Below are 16,702 nucleotides of genomic sequence, written 5' to 3' on the forward strand. Positions count from 1 at the left end.
GGTACAAGCACTCTGGAAATCAGTCTTCTATTCCTCAGAAAATTGGACACAGTACTACCTAAGGACCCAGCTATACTACTCCTGGGCATATACTCAGAAAATGCTCCAACATATAATAAGGACACATGCTCCACTTTGTTCCTAGCAGCTATATTTATAATAGCTAGAAGCTGGAACAACCCAGATGTCCCTTGACAGGAATGGATACAGAAAATGTGGTACATTTACACAATAGAATACTACTCAGCTATGAAAAATAACAACCTCATGATATTTGCAGGCAAATGGATGGAACTTGAGAATACATCTTGAATGAGGTGACTCAGTCACAAGGAACAAACACAGTATACTGTGGGATACTGATAAGTCCCTACTCTCTGATAAGTGGATATTAGCCCAAAAGTTTCAAATGCCCAAGATTCAATTCACAGACCATATGAAGCCTAAGAAGAATGAAGACCAAAATGTGGATGCTTCAGTGCTTTTTAGAAGGGTGAACAAAATACTCACAGGAGGAAATATAGAGACAAAGCGTGGAGCAGAGACCAAAGGAAAGGCCATCCAGAGACTGCCCCACCTGGGGATCCATCCCTTATACAGCCATCAAACCTAGATTTTAAGGTGAATGCCAGGAAGTGCTTGCTGATGGAAGCCTGATATGGCTGTCTCCTGAGAGGCTCTGCCAGAGCCTGACAAAGACAGAGGCAGAAGCTCGAAGCCAACCATTGGACTGAGCTTGGGAGTCCATGATGGAGGAGTTAGAGAAGGGACTGAAGGAGCTGAGGGGGTTCGCAGCCCCATGGAAGGAGCAACAGTGTCAACAGACCAGACTCCTCAGAGCTCCTGGAGACTGGACCACCAACCCAAGAATGCACATGGAGGGACCCATGGTGCTGGCCACATATGTGGCAGAGGATGGCCTTGTTGGGCATCAGTGGGAGAAGAAGCTCTTGGGCCTGAGGGTGGGAGGGCAGGAGGACAGGAGTGGGGGGGGAGGAAGTAGGGGGAGGGGTGGGAGGGAGGTTTTGGAAGGGGAGACCTGTAAAGGGGAAAACATTTGACATGTAAATAAAGAAAATATCCAATCAAAAGAAAAAAAAAAGGGAAATAAGGATTTATTCCTAGAGGGTAAATTCTACACCATTAGGAAGCACAAAGATATTCTTAGCTCCATACACTCACACATTTCAAATATTTTTATTCAATCACTCAATGATAATTTGCCTGAACCCCTGCTATAGGCAAGGTGACTTGCTAGTTAGAGACAGAGGCATGATTAAGCCTTAAGGAGCTCAGTTTCAGCCAGATGGAGAATCTGGATGCCATTGGGATTCTTACAGTGCAGGTGTGTAATGATTTTATCCCTCAGAATATTTCCATTTCCCCGTGGTTGTCAACTTACAGGTAATTTTCTATACTACATTTTGGGATGTGTGTGTGTGTATGTGTGTGTGCGCGCGTGTTCATTTCCATGCATCTGTGCCCATGAATAATTTGAGAGTTGGGGTGGGGCTATTAGTGGGCACATAGATGGAGGTTATAGGACAGCTTTCAGCAATTAATTCTCTCCTTCCATATATAGATCCCAAAGACTGAACTCAGGCTTGGAGGCAAGCACCTTTGCCAGCTAAGGCATTTTGCCAGTCCAACTTGTAGGTAACCGTAAAGCAGCATTTCTCTTGAAGCCCTACAGTGCTAACTAGCCAGCTACTTTCATTCTGGGAAAAGAGATGTGGTTCTTAACCTGACTGGGCAATTTGTCCTCAGTTTATCACTTCCTCTTACTCTCCCTTTGACTAACAAATGACTAGGCTTTCTCTGGCCCACATTGTTACAGGTCTACTTGGGAATTATTGAACTGTGGTAGTTTTCTTCAGCGAAAGGGAAGCAACTTTGCATCTCAGGATCTCCAAAGAATCACATTGCTTAAAGAAGCAGGAACAGAAATATTTCGAAAAGAAATGTCAGTGTCGTAGAGATTCTCTGAAAAGTCTATTATTTGCTCGTGACCCAGGGCCATCTGTTCTATACACTAAGAGTTTCTCTCAGGATTTTATACATCTAGGGCTCAGACAGACACCTGAGGGTAAGTCAATGTGGAAATAAAGCGAGGGTATAAGTCCCTCACTCAGTCAGACACCAATTTCCAAACAGGCATTTTTGTAAAGTGAGACCACACAAAGTAAGTGGACACAGCCAGAGGAAATGGAGGAAGCTGTGACCAGTGTCATACACTAAGGGACTCTGTTCTCTCTGAAGGTCAGAGCCTGGCTTTCTCATTCCTAGCTGGAGGAGTATGAGGAGAGCCACAAGGAAGTGAGATTTGCAGTTAATTCCCCATGGGCTCCATTGACTACATCCTTCCTCTGTTCTCTCTTCCTCTTCTCTCTACTTACACACTCATCTGGCTTCCCACTTCCTTCTGCTCATCTCCAAGACTGTAATACTGACCTCTTTTCCGTAATCCCAAGAGTCAGTAAACTGACTGTCGCCTGCACCACAGTCATTACTAATCCCCAAGTAACAGGTCACCCTGAACTGGAAAGACCGGATGCACCCTTTACAAAGGAAATGAGGACAGCCTCTACAAAGGGAGATGCCAATCTCAGCTGCTCTTAAACTAGAATCCTTTGACTTACTGAAGATACCATTTATAGCATTTTTGAGTGGGGCAGCAGCCATGACACCTTTGTTTTACAGGACAAAGCTTTAGTCATCTTTGTCTCATCAGCTTCCAACACAGTGCCAGCCATTATGAACACTGTAATGTTGACTGCTCAGCCTCACCCGGTTCCATCCGAAACTGTGTCCCCCTGCCCTGGCACCCCTTCACTGGTCAGAGCTTTGGAAGGTCAAAGTGGATTGCTTGCTGGTAGGTGCATTTTCATATCATAGCAGCTATCTTCTGGTGCTCAAGGTCTGCTACCACAAGTGACCCCAAACTTAGAGTGTGTTCATAGTCAGATCCTCCACCCCGGGGGTAATAGCACACTTCCCCCTTCTCACTTAAAGAAACATTGTCTTAAATCATTAATCTCTTTTATTTCTCACTCTTTCTCTTTAGTTTTTGATTAATAGTCACACAGGTCTCCTAATGGTAGCACATTATTCAGTAGGCAGAGGGCTGAGGGCTATGGCAGGCACTAAAGCCGTAGCACTAATTCCTCGAAGCAAAAGAATTACCCAAGAAAGCTTGGCGTAAACGTCACATCATGAGATTTGGTTCCTCTGAAATTAAAGTAATTAAGGTCGCCATTCTTGTGTCATCCGTTGGGGTCAGGAACTGTTTTGACTAGACTCATAGGGCTGAGCAGGGCCCTTGTCTGCTAGCCAGGTAAAGGAGAGAAGCAAGTTAACCGCTGACTTCAGGCAGCCTTCTTGATGAACGCTATGACTAAAAGAAGTAGACTAGCGATGAAACATTCGAGGTAGGTGGGCTATTATAAACAGAGCTGACAGTTGGCTTCTCAGAGGAGGTGCTAACTGGGGCCCGAGTTATGCAAGGGGATGAGCCATGTTCACGTCAACAGAGTTCACAGTCCTTCCAGATAGTCCACAGGAAGTTTTTTTGGACAGTCACTGGAGTTCCTACAGAGAAAAATCTAGGATTTTATACTTCTCATCTAGGTCACGTTTTATGACCCCCCCCCTTTTTTTTTGGTTCCCTCTCAAAATCTTCAGCAGCATTTAATTTTTTAAGTCTAATTTGTTAGGTTTGTTTTGGAGACAGAATCTTACTATGGAGTAGCTCTGGCTGCCCTGGAACTCCCTATATAAGCAAGGCAGGCAGGTTTCAAACTCACAGTGAGACTCTTGCCTTCCTCTCCCAATTGCCATTAAAGATGTGCATGGCCATGCCCAGTCACCATTTGTAAATTCCAATTACAAAGCCCAGAACTAGCAGAGGCTCTCTCAGATGCTTCAGCCTGGATTCAAGGCTCGTCTCTCCAGACCATATCTATGGATGCCAGGATGGCATTTAGCGAATGCTGCCACCAAGGAAGCTTGAGCCTAACCTGCTAGACAGAAGAGTTCTGATCTGTCAGGGACTTAGAGATGACTCTGCGGAGCACTAAACCAGCAACCCAGTATTCTGTTGATTTGTTAAAGTCCAAGCCTCCATTCTTTGATCTTTAGAGCTTTGGAATGCTCATACTAGACAATGTTTTGTTCTCTTAATTTAAACACACAAAAGAGAGATTATAGTCCAAACCTCTCTACAATGAAGTGTCACGGATGGCTGGTATTGTTGGCAGTGTTAGACATGAAAGGCTTTGCCTGTAGCTAATGGAAGGAGTGTATGGTTTGGATAATGTAAACTTTTGTTTTGAGGACTTGCTTTTGTGTCTGCCTGTCATTCTTAGACCACTTCAAATTAAACTGAAGATGTGTAGTCTAGACCAATCATACATTTTACCATCTGCATAAATGTCCAGCTGTTTTTTACTCTTCTTTTGGTTTTGCTAGGCCAGCAGTCAGACCCAGGGCCTTGAACCTACTAGGTAGGCACTCCACTAATGACTTCCATCTTTAGCCCATGAGTGATAGCTTGTAACTTAAATTCTCAAATGAATTTTCCCCCCCTCTTTCTCTCCTAGTGCCAAAATGGAGACACACATGATGCTCTTTTCTGTTCTCTAGTAAGTTTCTCTCTGGAATTATGTCTATATATAGCTATATATTATGGATGCAGACTTCTGATTTGTTTTTAGCTTTACTTAGGATCTTTTGTTAAATTTCTCAGCTTGAACATTTTTCTTCAATAGCACATAAAATAAGGCTGCATATTTTAATTGACAGCATGCTAGATTGAGCAATACATGGTAATGAATCGGGAACCATGGCATTTTATATGAAAAGCAAGATGGATACACAGAGAGAGCCATGGCAAGGGAGGAGAGCTCGCTGGAGAGAGAAACAGGAAGAAGACCATCTCAGAAAGGAAGGAGAATATGACTTGACTGATACGCCTACCAATGATTATTGGCTGATTTAACGTCTGAATGGGGACTAGTGCGAGCCTCCAGAGATGCTGGAGTCGAAGCCAGGTCAGCAGAGCTGCCAAGTGGGTCAGGAAGGAGGGAAGCTGGTGGGTGAGTAAGAGATTGGAGCTGGAATGCCAAGAGCTAAAAGGGCAGGCGTGGCTTCATTCCTTCCTGGTTCCTAAACCTATCTATGGGTGTGATAAAGACACGGAGAGAAGCCCACATGCAGTGAGCAGAGAGGTTTCAGGCTGACACTGGGGATACACTTCAAAAAGGCTGTGAATGAGATTCTTAAGTCAGAAAAATGCCTGTACAAAACGAAATCCAACCAGTCTCTGTGCCTCTTGTCCTGAATCTATTGTTCTTGATGAGTACGTCTGGCCTTTATGTAAACAGCCTCCTCCTCCTGGTATTTTCCCAGCAGACTGCTGACAGCTTAGGAATCTTTTTCCTAAGGCCTAGCTAGAAGGTTACCTTAATAAAACCTTGCCAGTTTCATAGTCAGTATTAATCATATCTGGGAGGGTTCTTAAAGTATTTAAGCACTCATGGTGTCTATGTTGTAATGCATCATATGTCTTTCATTAGTCTGTCAGTTTTGAAAGAAAAACATACCGAGAAGACGTCTTTGTAGGCTCGCTGTGAAGCATAAAGTCTGGTATATCTGAGGAACTCAAATGCTGAATGAATGAGTGAATGAAAGACCAGGCTAGAAGGTTCTCTTAGTGCCCTGTACTGCCTCTACCACAGCGCTTACATTTCACTATAGCTATCTGTTAACCTACAGTGGTCCCATCAGAGCGCAGCATCTAAAGTACAGAACATGGTTGTGTTCTTTATTGCACAATATCAACATCAACAGCAGCCAATGCAATAGATTTTTGGTGAATGCTAGAGGTTTAGTCTAGCTGAGATAAATCTTTTTTGTTTGTTTGTTTTTTGTTTTTTTGTTTTGTTTTGTTTTGTTTTTATTCAAGACAGGGTTTCTCTGTATAGCCTTGGCTGTCCTGGAACTCACTCTGTAGACCAGGCTGGCTTCTGACTCAGAAATCCACCTGTCTCTGCCTCCCAAGTGCTGGGATTAAAGGAGTGCACCACCACTGCTGGGCAGGATAACTTCTTTTTAAACACACATACACACACACACACACACACACACACACCAAAACAAACTTGCAGCTAGGCATAGTGGTTCATGTTCATAATCCAAGTCGTTTGGAGACTGAGGAAGAATTGTCATGAGTTTGAGGTTAGCCTGAACTTTATAGTAAACTCCAGGCTAGCCTAGACTAAAGAGTGAGACTCTATATCAAAACAAGCTTACCTAGCTTCATGCTAGACGGGGTCCCAGAACTGATAAGGGGGTGGACACGAGGTCTCACTCCTAACCAAGAAGCTGTCTGCGATTGATACCCACTGGCAAAGAAAAATCAGTTTTCTCCAACTGAGTCTTATTGGGTACACCAACCACACATAGGGGTGGGGCCCATGCCCAGGAGTAGTTGGCCAAAACAAAACAAAACTCAATGGTATTTTAAAAATATTATTTATTTAATATCTATGAGTACACTGTAGCTATCTCATAGACACACACCAGAAGAGTGCATCGAATCCCATTACAGATAGTTGTGAGCCACCATGTGGTTGCTGGAAATTGAATTCAGGACCTCTGGAAGAGCCGCAGTCAGTGCTCTTAACTGCTGAGCCATCTCTCCAGCCCTCACTGGTATTTTTGTAGACTTTTGGTCTCATGTTGCTTTTTGGGGGCACTTGTCTTGTTGACCTTTTGCTTGCTTAGGTTCTGTGGGTTTGTGTGAATGTGTACATAGATGTATTTTTTTTTAAGAAAAAGAAGAAAAACAAAGCTGAATGGGCAGGGAGGTGAAGAAGATTTCAGAGCAAAAAATCATGATCAAAATGTATTGTGCAGGGTTTTTTTTTTTCAATTAAAAATAAGAAGACATGTTACCAGACAAATTTTTAAAACATCACCTGTTGTCTAGGAGCCTATAGATGAAGAGACTAAAAGCCTTGTGCCAACCCAGGAAGGGTATTTCTAAGCACAGGGAGCATTGTAATTAAGTTTCCTCCAAATTCAAATGCAGACATATCAGGGGAAAAGGGTATTTAAAGTGAATACTTTATATTAATTCAGAGTTATGTACTAAAGTGCTGTATAGCTTGGATCTAGAACTTCTCCCAGATATCTGTGGATTAAGTGTAGGCTTTTCTCTAGGCTGTTGGGATCTGGCAGAACTTTTAACACACAGGGTCTGCTTGGAGGAAGTGAGGTCATGGCACATGACACTGGCCTCCATAAGGTGAAAAGTTTTTATCCACTTTGACCATTAAAACTTCTGAAACAATAAGCCAAGGTGAACTTTTCTTCCATTGTCTTGGATCAAGGTATTGGTCACGACAATGGAAACTTAATTCAGAGGTGCTTTAAATGCTCATTCCATTTAATCCTCATAGTAATCCTGTGAACTAGATATTATATTGCCATCTTGATGTTATTGATGAAGGCGATGTTATGTGCGTTGTTGGCCTAAGAATGAACTATCTAGACAGGACTTTAGCTAGCATGAGCACAGAGCCCAAACTTGTAGCCAGTGTGGCTTGCCAACCCTGAATAGCCTACTCCTTTAAGCCAGACTCGATACAAGCACTCCTTAAAATCTGTTTATGGACTTCCAGGAAATCTGTTCTGCTTTCCCTGTCCTTGCACACAAGTTGGACAGTGCTCTCCAGGGACCTTTACCACCTTGACTACATCACCTCTTATGTTTATTATGACTCTCTGCTAATGCACCTTTACTGTCCAATTAGACCACACACTTCCCCAGGATAGAAAATGCACTCATTATTGTGTAATGGCAACCGTACAATGCTTCTTGCTTAGTGTGTTTTCAGTTAAAGCTGAATTAACTAAGATGGAGAAAAACCCTAGACCAAAGTCACACTTTTGTGATAACTAGGTCTGCCCCAGAGTATCAGCTTTCCTTTCTTCTCACCAAAGGTTTCTAAATATTGCAACTGAATGAGTTATTTTAAAATATTCACAGGCCACTTAAAAATACTACTGTGTAAAAACAATTAATAGTTTTTAGTTCTAATTCACTTTCTGTACATCTTGCTAGCTAAAACTAATTTGTTCAGATTTACCTTCATTATTATATATTGCAAACATGAGAACTAAATTTTAAGTATGTATGTAAATATTTTTACATTGAACACAATAATTGTGTATTCCTTCCCTCTGGGTCATGACTCGGTCCCACTCAGAACCCCCAGGCTTCCTACTTGTCCTTTTGTAGACTCCTCTCCCCAGGCAGCATCCATCGTTCGGAAGCCTGTCCAGATAGTGGGCTTTACTACAGATAAATAGATGCATAACTCCTGCTCTCCATGCTTTCAGCTGCACATGTACATAGTTGTCACATGTTCCTTTCAGGTGCACATGTACATAGTTGTCACATGTTCCTTTCAGGTGCACATGTACATAGTTGTCACATGTTCCTTTCAGGTGCACATGTACATAGTTGTCACATGTTCCTTCGGCTCTGTTTGGGTTCTGAAGCTTAGCTGACTGACTGGTAAAAAGCATGATAGTTAATTCTGGCATTTTATTGGCCATCTTTGTCCCTAGTTCCCCTCTGAAGGCTTGTCTAGTATAATGGAAATTACCATGCCTATGGCTTCCTCTAACCCCTCCCTAGTGCTTTCCCGTGGCAAAACCATGAGATATTCCAATACACCCGAGTATCTAACAGGCTGAACGGACCGGGAGATTTCTGCCTGCAACCACCCTGTGGTGTTTCTCACCTGGGGAAGAACCAACAAGATGAGACTTGGCTGGCTTTGGTGTGTGGCCAGTTTTATCCCACAGAAGGAAGAGGAATCACAAGTGTGGTGTTATCCTTGTGACTGTGTTAAGTCATGATCAGAATGTTATTTCATACTTGGTGGAAGTTCTAATTGGTAGTTACATATAACTTTATAGTCACATGAAGAAGGATACTATTTAAGGAGTCTTTAGCAGTAAGCACACACACATGCGTGCAGGTAGAGGCATGCCATAGTATGTGTGTGGAGGACAGAGGACAAATTTAGGGAGTTATTTCTCTTTCCACTGTTGGTTCCAGGGATCAAACTTGGGCTAGAAGGATAGCACTTGTACTCACTGACCCATGTCTCCCTCATAAGCATTTTACAGGACAATTGTTTTGATCTCTTCTACAAGTCATTATTGAGGGAAGGAAAGTTGGGAGTACAGTTCTAGATTAAACAAGGCCAATAGATTATGTATCATCTTTAATTTGGTCTGACTTGAAAGAATATAACAGATATACAGGACTATCTTTCCTGTCAGACACATAACATCTTCAGGAGTTCAGCTGGGCATGCTTGCAAGTCACCAAAGCCCAGTTTGACAACAATTGGTGCTCCCTCACAGGGGGAGGGCATTGAGGGTCATGGGATCCTCAGCTGAGTATCTAGCCCCTCCTCCCACCCTGTTGTCTGTAATTCTACCTAAGTGCACATTGGGCTAGAGGAACAGGCTGGCAAGGCCCAGAGAGTGGCCTCCTTCTGTAGCCATGGGGAGTTATCATTGAGACTTGGTGCAGATCTTCCAGTGTGGCTGCTTCAAGGGCACCCAAATCCTGCCCAAACCCCTCACTTGCTGCTCTACTAAACTAACTCATTGGTTCTCCAGAGTGAATTTTGTGGACTTATACATAGATTTGAGATTGGGGCCTTATGAAGAGGGGGTAGATACTGTTTACACTTCCCCAAGAAAAGGAAATTTAACAACATTTCTAATAGTCACATTGAGGAATTTGGATATGGATCAAGGAGAGATAACACAGGCTGGTTTATAATTCTTAAGACAAGGGTGTTATGTGTTAAAGGAATTTGTTTTGGAGCTTTGAGTTGTACCACTCAGTGTAAAATGTCAGTGTCTTTAACATGACAGCAATCACTGCAGTTGGAGTAGATGTGACAAAGTGTAGATGAGTGTGGGTTCCAGTAGGTGAATAGATCAGTGCTCCTGTGTTATCTCTGCTTCTCTGTGTATGTAAATTTTTCTATAATTAAATGTAGGTTAAGTACAAAGTCTTTGGGATCCTTGACCTAACAGGAGTGCTGAGAAGAGAGTCATAGGTTTGTTTTCTGATTCTATTCTTTTCCATGAATTTAGCACAGAGAGAAAGAAGATCAGGTGATCAGATATGGACCAGTGAGTGATAAAGTTTAGAGTCAGAAATATGAAGACTGTCTGGAATCTAGTTAAAGAATACAAGCTCATGCCTAGGCTTCAAACAATATTACACTGGCTATGATAATGTATGCCTTTAATCCTTGCACTTGGGGAAAAAGGCAGGCATATCTCTTTTGATTTCTAGACCAGCCAGTGCTGCACAGTGAGACCCCATCTCAAAATATGCAGAGGAAAACTGTAAGAACTGCAGTTCTCACTAGAATGATAGATCCTCTTCCATTGGTGGCAAGGGCACAACAGAGACTGAATTAGGTATTTAAGCATTGTGAGAAAGAAAAATGGAATTTCATCCCATGTTTCAGGGAGTAGGATGTCTAGAACGAGGGTGTCTGGTTTTCCCAGCCTGGGATTTAGATTTCACCCTGAATGACACTGTGGTCTGAGTCCACATGGGAGGTCTGGAGTCATATCACTAGCCATAAACATGCAACCAACAACAATGAAAAAAAAAATCAAGCAAAATCAGGCACCCCATGTCAGTACAATGAAGGATTTTTGTGAAGTGCCCTAGGGAAGGATAAATGAATAACTCCTGTTTAATGTTAAGAGAGAAAGATGCAGAGTTAGTTGAGAGAGAGAGAGAGAGAGAGAGAGAGAGAGAGAGAGAGAGAGAGAGAGAGAGCATAATTATAAAATGCTGCACTAGCATGAACCGTTTATTGTTGGGTGCCAGAACTTGCCTTTCAATGGCAAACTTCCTGAGGGCCAGAGATAAAATGTATTCTTTGGACCGGATGCTTGCCTGAACTTGATAGAACTCAAGGTTTGCGTCGGAGGGAGTGTCAGCAAGACAATTATGCAGATAGTTTATTGGGTTTCCAATGTCAAAGCTAGATTAGCTTCTTGGCACTTTCAAAAAGGCCTTTTGTTTCACCAGGTTCTGTTCTGAGTCAGTGAAACACTGAAGTAGTTCATAGTTTAAAAGGAAAGTCAGGGTGAAGTTTGCAAAAACCTCTCTGCCATTTTCTGTCCTTTAGCCATACCTTTTGCCTTTTTAGAGCTAACCATTGTTATCATCATCTTTTTCTTGATTTTACACATCTTTATGCATTTTTCTCAAATCTAGAGTGTAAGCTTTCAAGTTTTTTCCCTAGCTTGGAATCCCTACTGGATGGCTTTTACTAGCTGAAGAACCCAGTGAACTTTCCCTGAAACAGCCATGATCCACCCATGCCTCACCTGGCTTTTCTGCACTTTGCTGACCAGGTGATAGAATGTCTTGCCAAAGACTTCACAAAGAACAAGTGATAACACATAGCTATTTCTCTCCCATCAGCCTTGCTCATGAGGTTCAATAACTGCTTCTTTGTCCTGTGCAGACAGCAGGGTGACTGGCGATACGGGAGACTGTTATTGCTGAAATTGCTGGGTGTTCCTTTTTGTAACTCCTGTTCCATGCTCTCTGAGTGTGTGTGTGTGTGTGTGTTAAGTGCACACACGTGTATATTTCTCTAAATGAAATGATAACTCCTTCAATGGCAGAATCCCAATACCTTACCAGGTCTGCTTTCAAACCCTCAAATTTATGGATCTTAGTTCAAGGTTTTACAGATTAGTTCGTAAACCTAGGGATAGACTTGCCTTTATTTGAAATATATCTCAAATAGCCGAGTTGCTCCTGCAGGGATACAGTGCAGCATGAGATGTTGTTATCCTTGTTAGGTTACACATAAAAAAAAAAAAGAAAGAAAGAAAGAAAAGAAAAAGAACAGATTTACAATTACAATTATGAGAGAGAGCTGTGAAATGCAATGCTGAATTAAGTTGGTTTTTAGCAGAATATGGTTGAAGACGAGCTTGATCACCCCAATTTCTAGGGGTTAGTTTATCCTTTCTTTTACTATCCACCTCGACATTCTCAAGATTGAACCCATGGCTTCCTGCATGACAGCAGAGCAGCACACGTTCACTTATATCGTGATCATTTTCTCTCCCCCTCCCCTGCCTCTGTGTCTGTGTGCATGCATAGACAGGCGCGTCTGCCTCGTTTTGTGACAGTGTCTCTCAGTGGTCTGGAACTCACTGATGAGGCTAGACTGGCCCACAGTCCCCAAGGATCTGCCTGTCTCCACCTTCCCAGCGTCAGGAAATTCTAGAGCAGCACTAGGCAGCTTCATGTTGCCACAGCCAGCTTTCTTATGTGAGTCCTGGGGCTGCCACCCCAATCTTTTCAAGTCAAGCACTTTACTAGCTTCCCAACCCCCTAAATCTTGATTCTTAGTAGTTTTGTCCTTAGGCTTATTTGGAGATAGCAATCCCATGGTGTTAGTGTTAGCATTTTGTCTAAGCTCTGTCCCACGGTTACCTGGCAACAGCCCTGTGTACCTGACTATACCTAACTCACTCTAAGAGGGGCTGCGTGCCTCCTCTGCTCTTTCTTGCTCTTGCCTTCTTGCTCCCACTCCGTCCTCTCGCCCCCTTCTCCCCTCTCACCCCATTCCCTTCCGCCTCTCCACGTGCTCATGGCTGGCCCCTTCCTCCTCTCCTCTCCTCTCCTCTCCCCTCCCCTCCCCTCCCCTCCCCTCTCCTCTCCTCTCCCCTCCCCTCCTCTCCCCTCCCCTCCCCTCCCCTCTCCCCTCTCCCCTCCCCCTCTCCCCTCCCCTCCCCCTCCCCCTCCCCCTCTCCCCTCCCCTCCCCTCCTCTCCTCTCCTCTCCTGTCTTCTTTCTCCCTCTCCCCCTCCCCCATCTCCCTCTCTCTCTCCCTCTCCCTCTCTTTCTGCCTTTCTCTGTCTCTACTACCCTCTCAACTCCCCTTCCCATGCCCTGAATAAACTCTGTTCTATCCTATACTGTCGTGTGACTGGTCCCTCAGGGGAAGGGATGCCTCAGCATGGGCCCACAGAGGCACCCCCTTACCTCATACCTGACTACACATCCACTGAATATATTCCTTCTCTCTTTATCTTTTTTCAAACATAACACATGGTTCTTCTTTTCTTGGGCAGTACCAACTCTGAACAACTGCACCAAGTGAAATCTAAACGGAGCACCTTTGAGACTACCTGGTGTTATGCACATTTAAAATAATGAACAGAAGCTGGCCCATGCGGAAGACCATTAGGCCAGGGAGCCAGCAACTTGCTAACAGTTTCAGTCTCCCACTCCCCCTCTCTCCTTCTCCCTCTCCTCACCCGACAGTTATGATCAAAAGAAAAATAAAAGGGACCCTGACAAGAGAACATAGCAGTGGACGCCTGTTCAACTTCCCAGAATTAATATTGGGACCAGGTGTGACCATGGCCATACATTATATAAAAATACAACAGGATAGAAAGTACAGCATGGATTTTGCCAAATGCAGCATTTCTTTCCATTCCTAACATAAGGGAAGTATGCAGATTGGTTTAAAATTCCCTGTTGGAGTAAGAGAAGGTAAGAGAGAAGTGGTTATGAATGACATCTGTAGATTTTTAACTTAATTGAGGTTTTTTTTTTTTAAGTAAAAATCAGGTTTTTGCTCTGAAGTAAAAACATCTGCCCAAGATTATCCATTTTTCAAATTTAATCTGAACTGCACACAACTTTGGTATAGGAATAACATTACTTCAACTGAAGACATTCTTGGCCTATTCATGACAGATTTTTTGGATGACACTTAAGAATGGTCAGGAGGTGAGATAACAACGGGCTCAGATTATCGCCTCTGAGGGAGAGGCGACTGAGCCAACAGGGTGCTGTCAAGCATTTGCCTCCCACAATACAATGGGAGCAAAGTATGATATAGATAAGATGATTTATTTTAAATACGTTTACTACTGATATAGAACAGCCACTCATATATCTGCAGATGTCTTTGCGGTTTGAATTTACATGGTAGTGGGTTAGTCATGCATGGGGATGTGTTAGAGGTGGAATCCCAATTTAGGGAATTCTGCCTTCAGTGTCATTACTCTCCAGGATTTGATTGTAGGAACAAAGTAACAAGGAAACTCTTCTTGGTTGTCTGCTTAGCAAAACTACTACTAGTGTGCTGAGGCCATAAGAAGTCAGGTTTGGGCCTTAGGTTCTGGGAAATGTTCTACAAACTGAAATGTAAATCAGTAAACAGTCATATTCAAATTAAAACATGACAGTGCTGTGGGAGCCAGACTCCTGTTCTCACTGGGACACTAGTTGACAAAAATTACAAAGTTCATATGTAGTAAAAGGAAGCTAAAAGTTAACCTAACATTTATTGCCTTCTCTCTAAATCATGTACCAAGGAACCATATTGCTTTGGGCATAAGTTACACTATACTATCCCTTTCCTGGAGATTTGGAGATTCAAGGATATATTGCAGACTTGAAGTCTTAAAATGTGGACTTGGAACCCTTTAGCCTTTGAAGTCCCTTTGAGTTCTCAAGTTCATAATTATTCATAATACACACACACACACACACACACATACACACACACACAGAGAGAGAGGGGGGGGGAAGAGACACTTTGATTCTTCTTCCTCAAATATGATAGGAATTTTCCCAAGACTAAGTGACATGTGATAATTTAAAAATTCTGACACCAAATTAATGTGTTTCAAAAATTATTTTTAAGTGTTTTTTAAATTATTTAATTTCTGATGTGGTAGATATCAATAAATATAGCTCCCATTTGAAAATTCTTTAGGGTTCTTAAATATTAAAGAGTGCAAATAGTATAAGAAACATGCAGAGGGAAAGAAAGAGGAGGATAGGGAGAGGAGGGGAGAACAGGACAGAGTCCCACTATCCCATTCAAGGCATGTACCCAAATGGTGTAACTTTCCACAGTACAGTGGAAGCAATGTATGATATAGGTGAGATTAGTCACCTATCACCTATCCTTGGCTCCATTTCTTAAAAATTATCCTACCCCTTGGTGGTATCATAAGTTTTTACTGTGTGGCCATTATTGGGATTTCAGATCTAAACCATAACACCTGTTGTCAAAATACTGGCAAATACCAAAATGCTATTCTTAATGATATAGTTTTGGGGTGTTTCTAGATAAGGTCATTTTAATGAGATTTTAGAAGCACTTTATCTCCTAAGCTACGTAATATTTATATTACCTCAAATAACTGTGCATGAGGGAAGTATTTCCCCTAATTCATGAGTGTAGGCAGCCCAAGTCCTTTTACTGAAGTAAAAGATTAGCTGAACACCTGATCAATTTGTAAGGAAGTAAAGAAGGCAATGTGGGGTGTATTTCCTGTGACCACATACTGCAATAAGTAATTATTTGTCACTTTCCAGTTATTACATCATAGCGTCCCCTATTTGTTATAAAACAGATAGAAAAAAAAAGGTGATTCTTCTCCCTTTTCTCCCTTATGGTGAAAAAGATGAAGCCACAGAGGGCTCAAGGAGCCATCCCTGGTCCTCCTACCTGAAGGAGTGGCCTAAATGACTTACGTGGAAAACTCATGACTTATAAGAAGGCTGTCATTTATTATAATATAACATGCATTAAAAATTTCAGCAAAACAACATGAACATATTCTATGTTAGTCAATACATCTTTATAGTTATATAAATTAGACCATGCTGTCTTTAGGAGGAAGTGGTAAGAGGCAGAAGAGCAGCACATGGGAAGGAAAAAATGACTCATAACTTTTGGGAGATACAAGATTAGGGGAAGGTCCCAGTGTCAGACTGGCTTGGAGAGGTGGCCTTTTCCCAGAGTGTTTGGAGGGAATGAGCTCTAGCCTCTCACTTACTGCTTCACTGCCTTGCTCGTTCCTTTCTTTCTGGGAAAGGCACTGTGTTGAGTATCCTGAGGAGTTTCGTAGGCACCTGACAGCAGCCTGTGGAAGACAGCAGTCCTGGGACCTAAAATGGGCAGTCTGTAGCGAATGCTCTCTGGAAGACAGTGTGAAGAAGAACAGAATAAAGGCTTATACACTGTTCTCACAAGTATACAAAGTAACTAAGGGCCACCAAAGATTCTTCTAGCCTTAGCATACACAAAATTCACATAAGTATTTCTTTTAATAGAACCATCTCATGGCAACAACATTTAGACTTTTATAAATCTGATCAAAGATGCCAAGTGAAATTTAGAAATAACACCCAAGTGTTAAGAATATTGCCAATTAAACTTAAATTGAAAATAAAATATATTTGGAATTGTAATATTAGCTTAAGGGAAAAGAGGGTTCACTTCTGAGGAGACCATTCCAAGACAAATAAATACATAGGTCTGTTCTTTAAAAAAAAAACAAAAAAAAACAAAAAAACCAAAAAAACAACAGACAGCTATGATCTTACAAAAAGGCTACAGTTGGGAAAGGGTTTAATATTTCAAAAGACACTTCATGCTGTTAGTAATTCTTAAGTTTTTACCACCTTGACCTCTTTTCAAACATGATTTGATTTAAAAAAAAAAAGAAGGTTTACATTTACCACTCCCCACACCCCACAGCTTTGTCTGCCTCCCAGGAGGCCTGCTATAACCATAGACACAGGTGGGAAC

At 42.3% G+C, this 16,702-nt stretch overlaps 1 protein-coding gene across 1 annotated transcript in view; it reads right to left on the reverse strand.

The window, feature by feature from the left end:
• Window positions 1-15,943: 15,943 nt before the first annotated feature.
• C12H1orf105 (chromosome 12 C1orf105 homolog) overlaps window positions 15,944-16,702 on the reverse strand; it is a 29,183-nt gene continuing 28,424 nt past the window's right edge. Inside the window, exon 7 of the mRNA XM_052200922.1 lies at window positions 15,944-16,089. Coding sequence (XP_052056882.1) covers window positions 15,944-16,089 — 146 coding nt within the window. The remainder of the gene's footprint in view (window positions 16,090-16,702) is intronic.

This window comes from Apodemus sylvaticus, chromosome 12 (assembly GCF_947179515.1).
Source record: "Apodemus sylvaticus chromosome 12, mApoSyl1.1, whole genome shotgun sequence".
NCBI classification, from domain to species: domain Eukaryota; kingdom Metazoa; phylum Chordata; class Mammalia; order Rodentia; family Muridae; genus Apodemus; species Apodemus sylvaticus.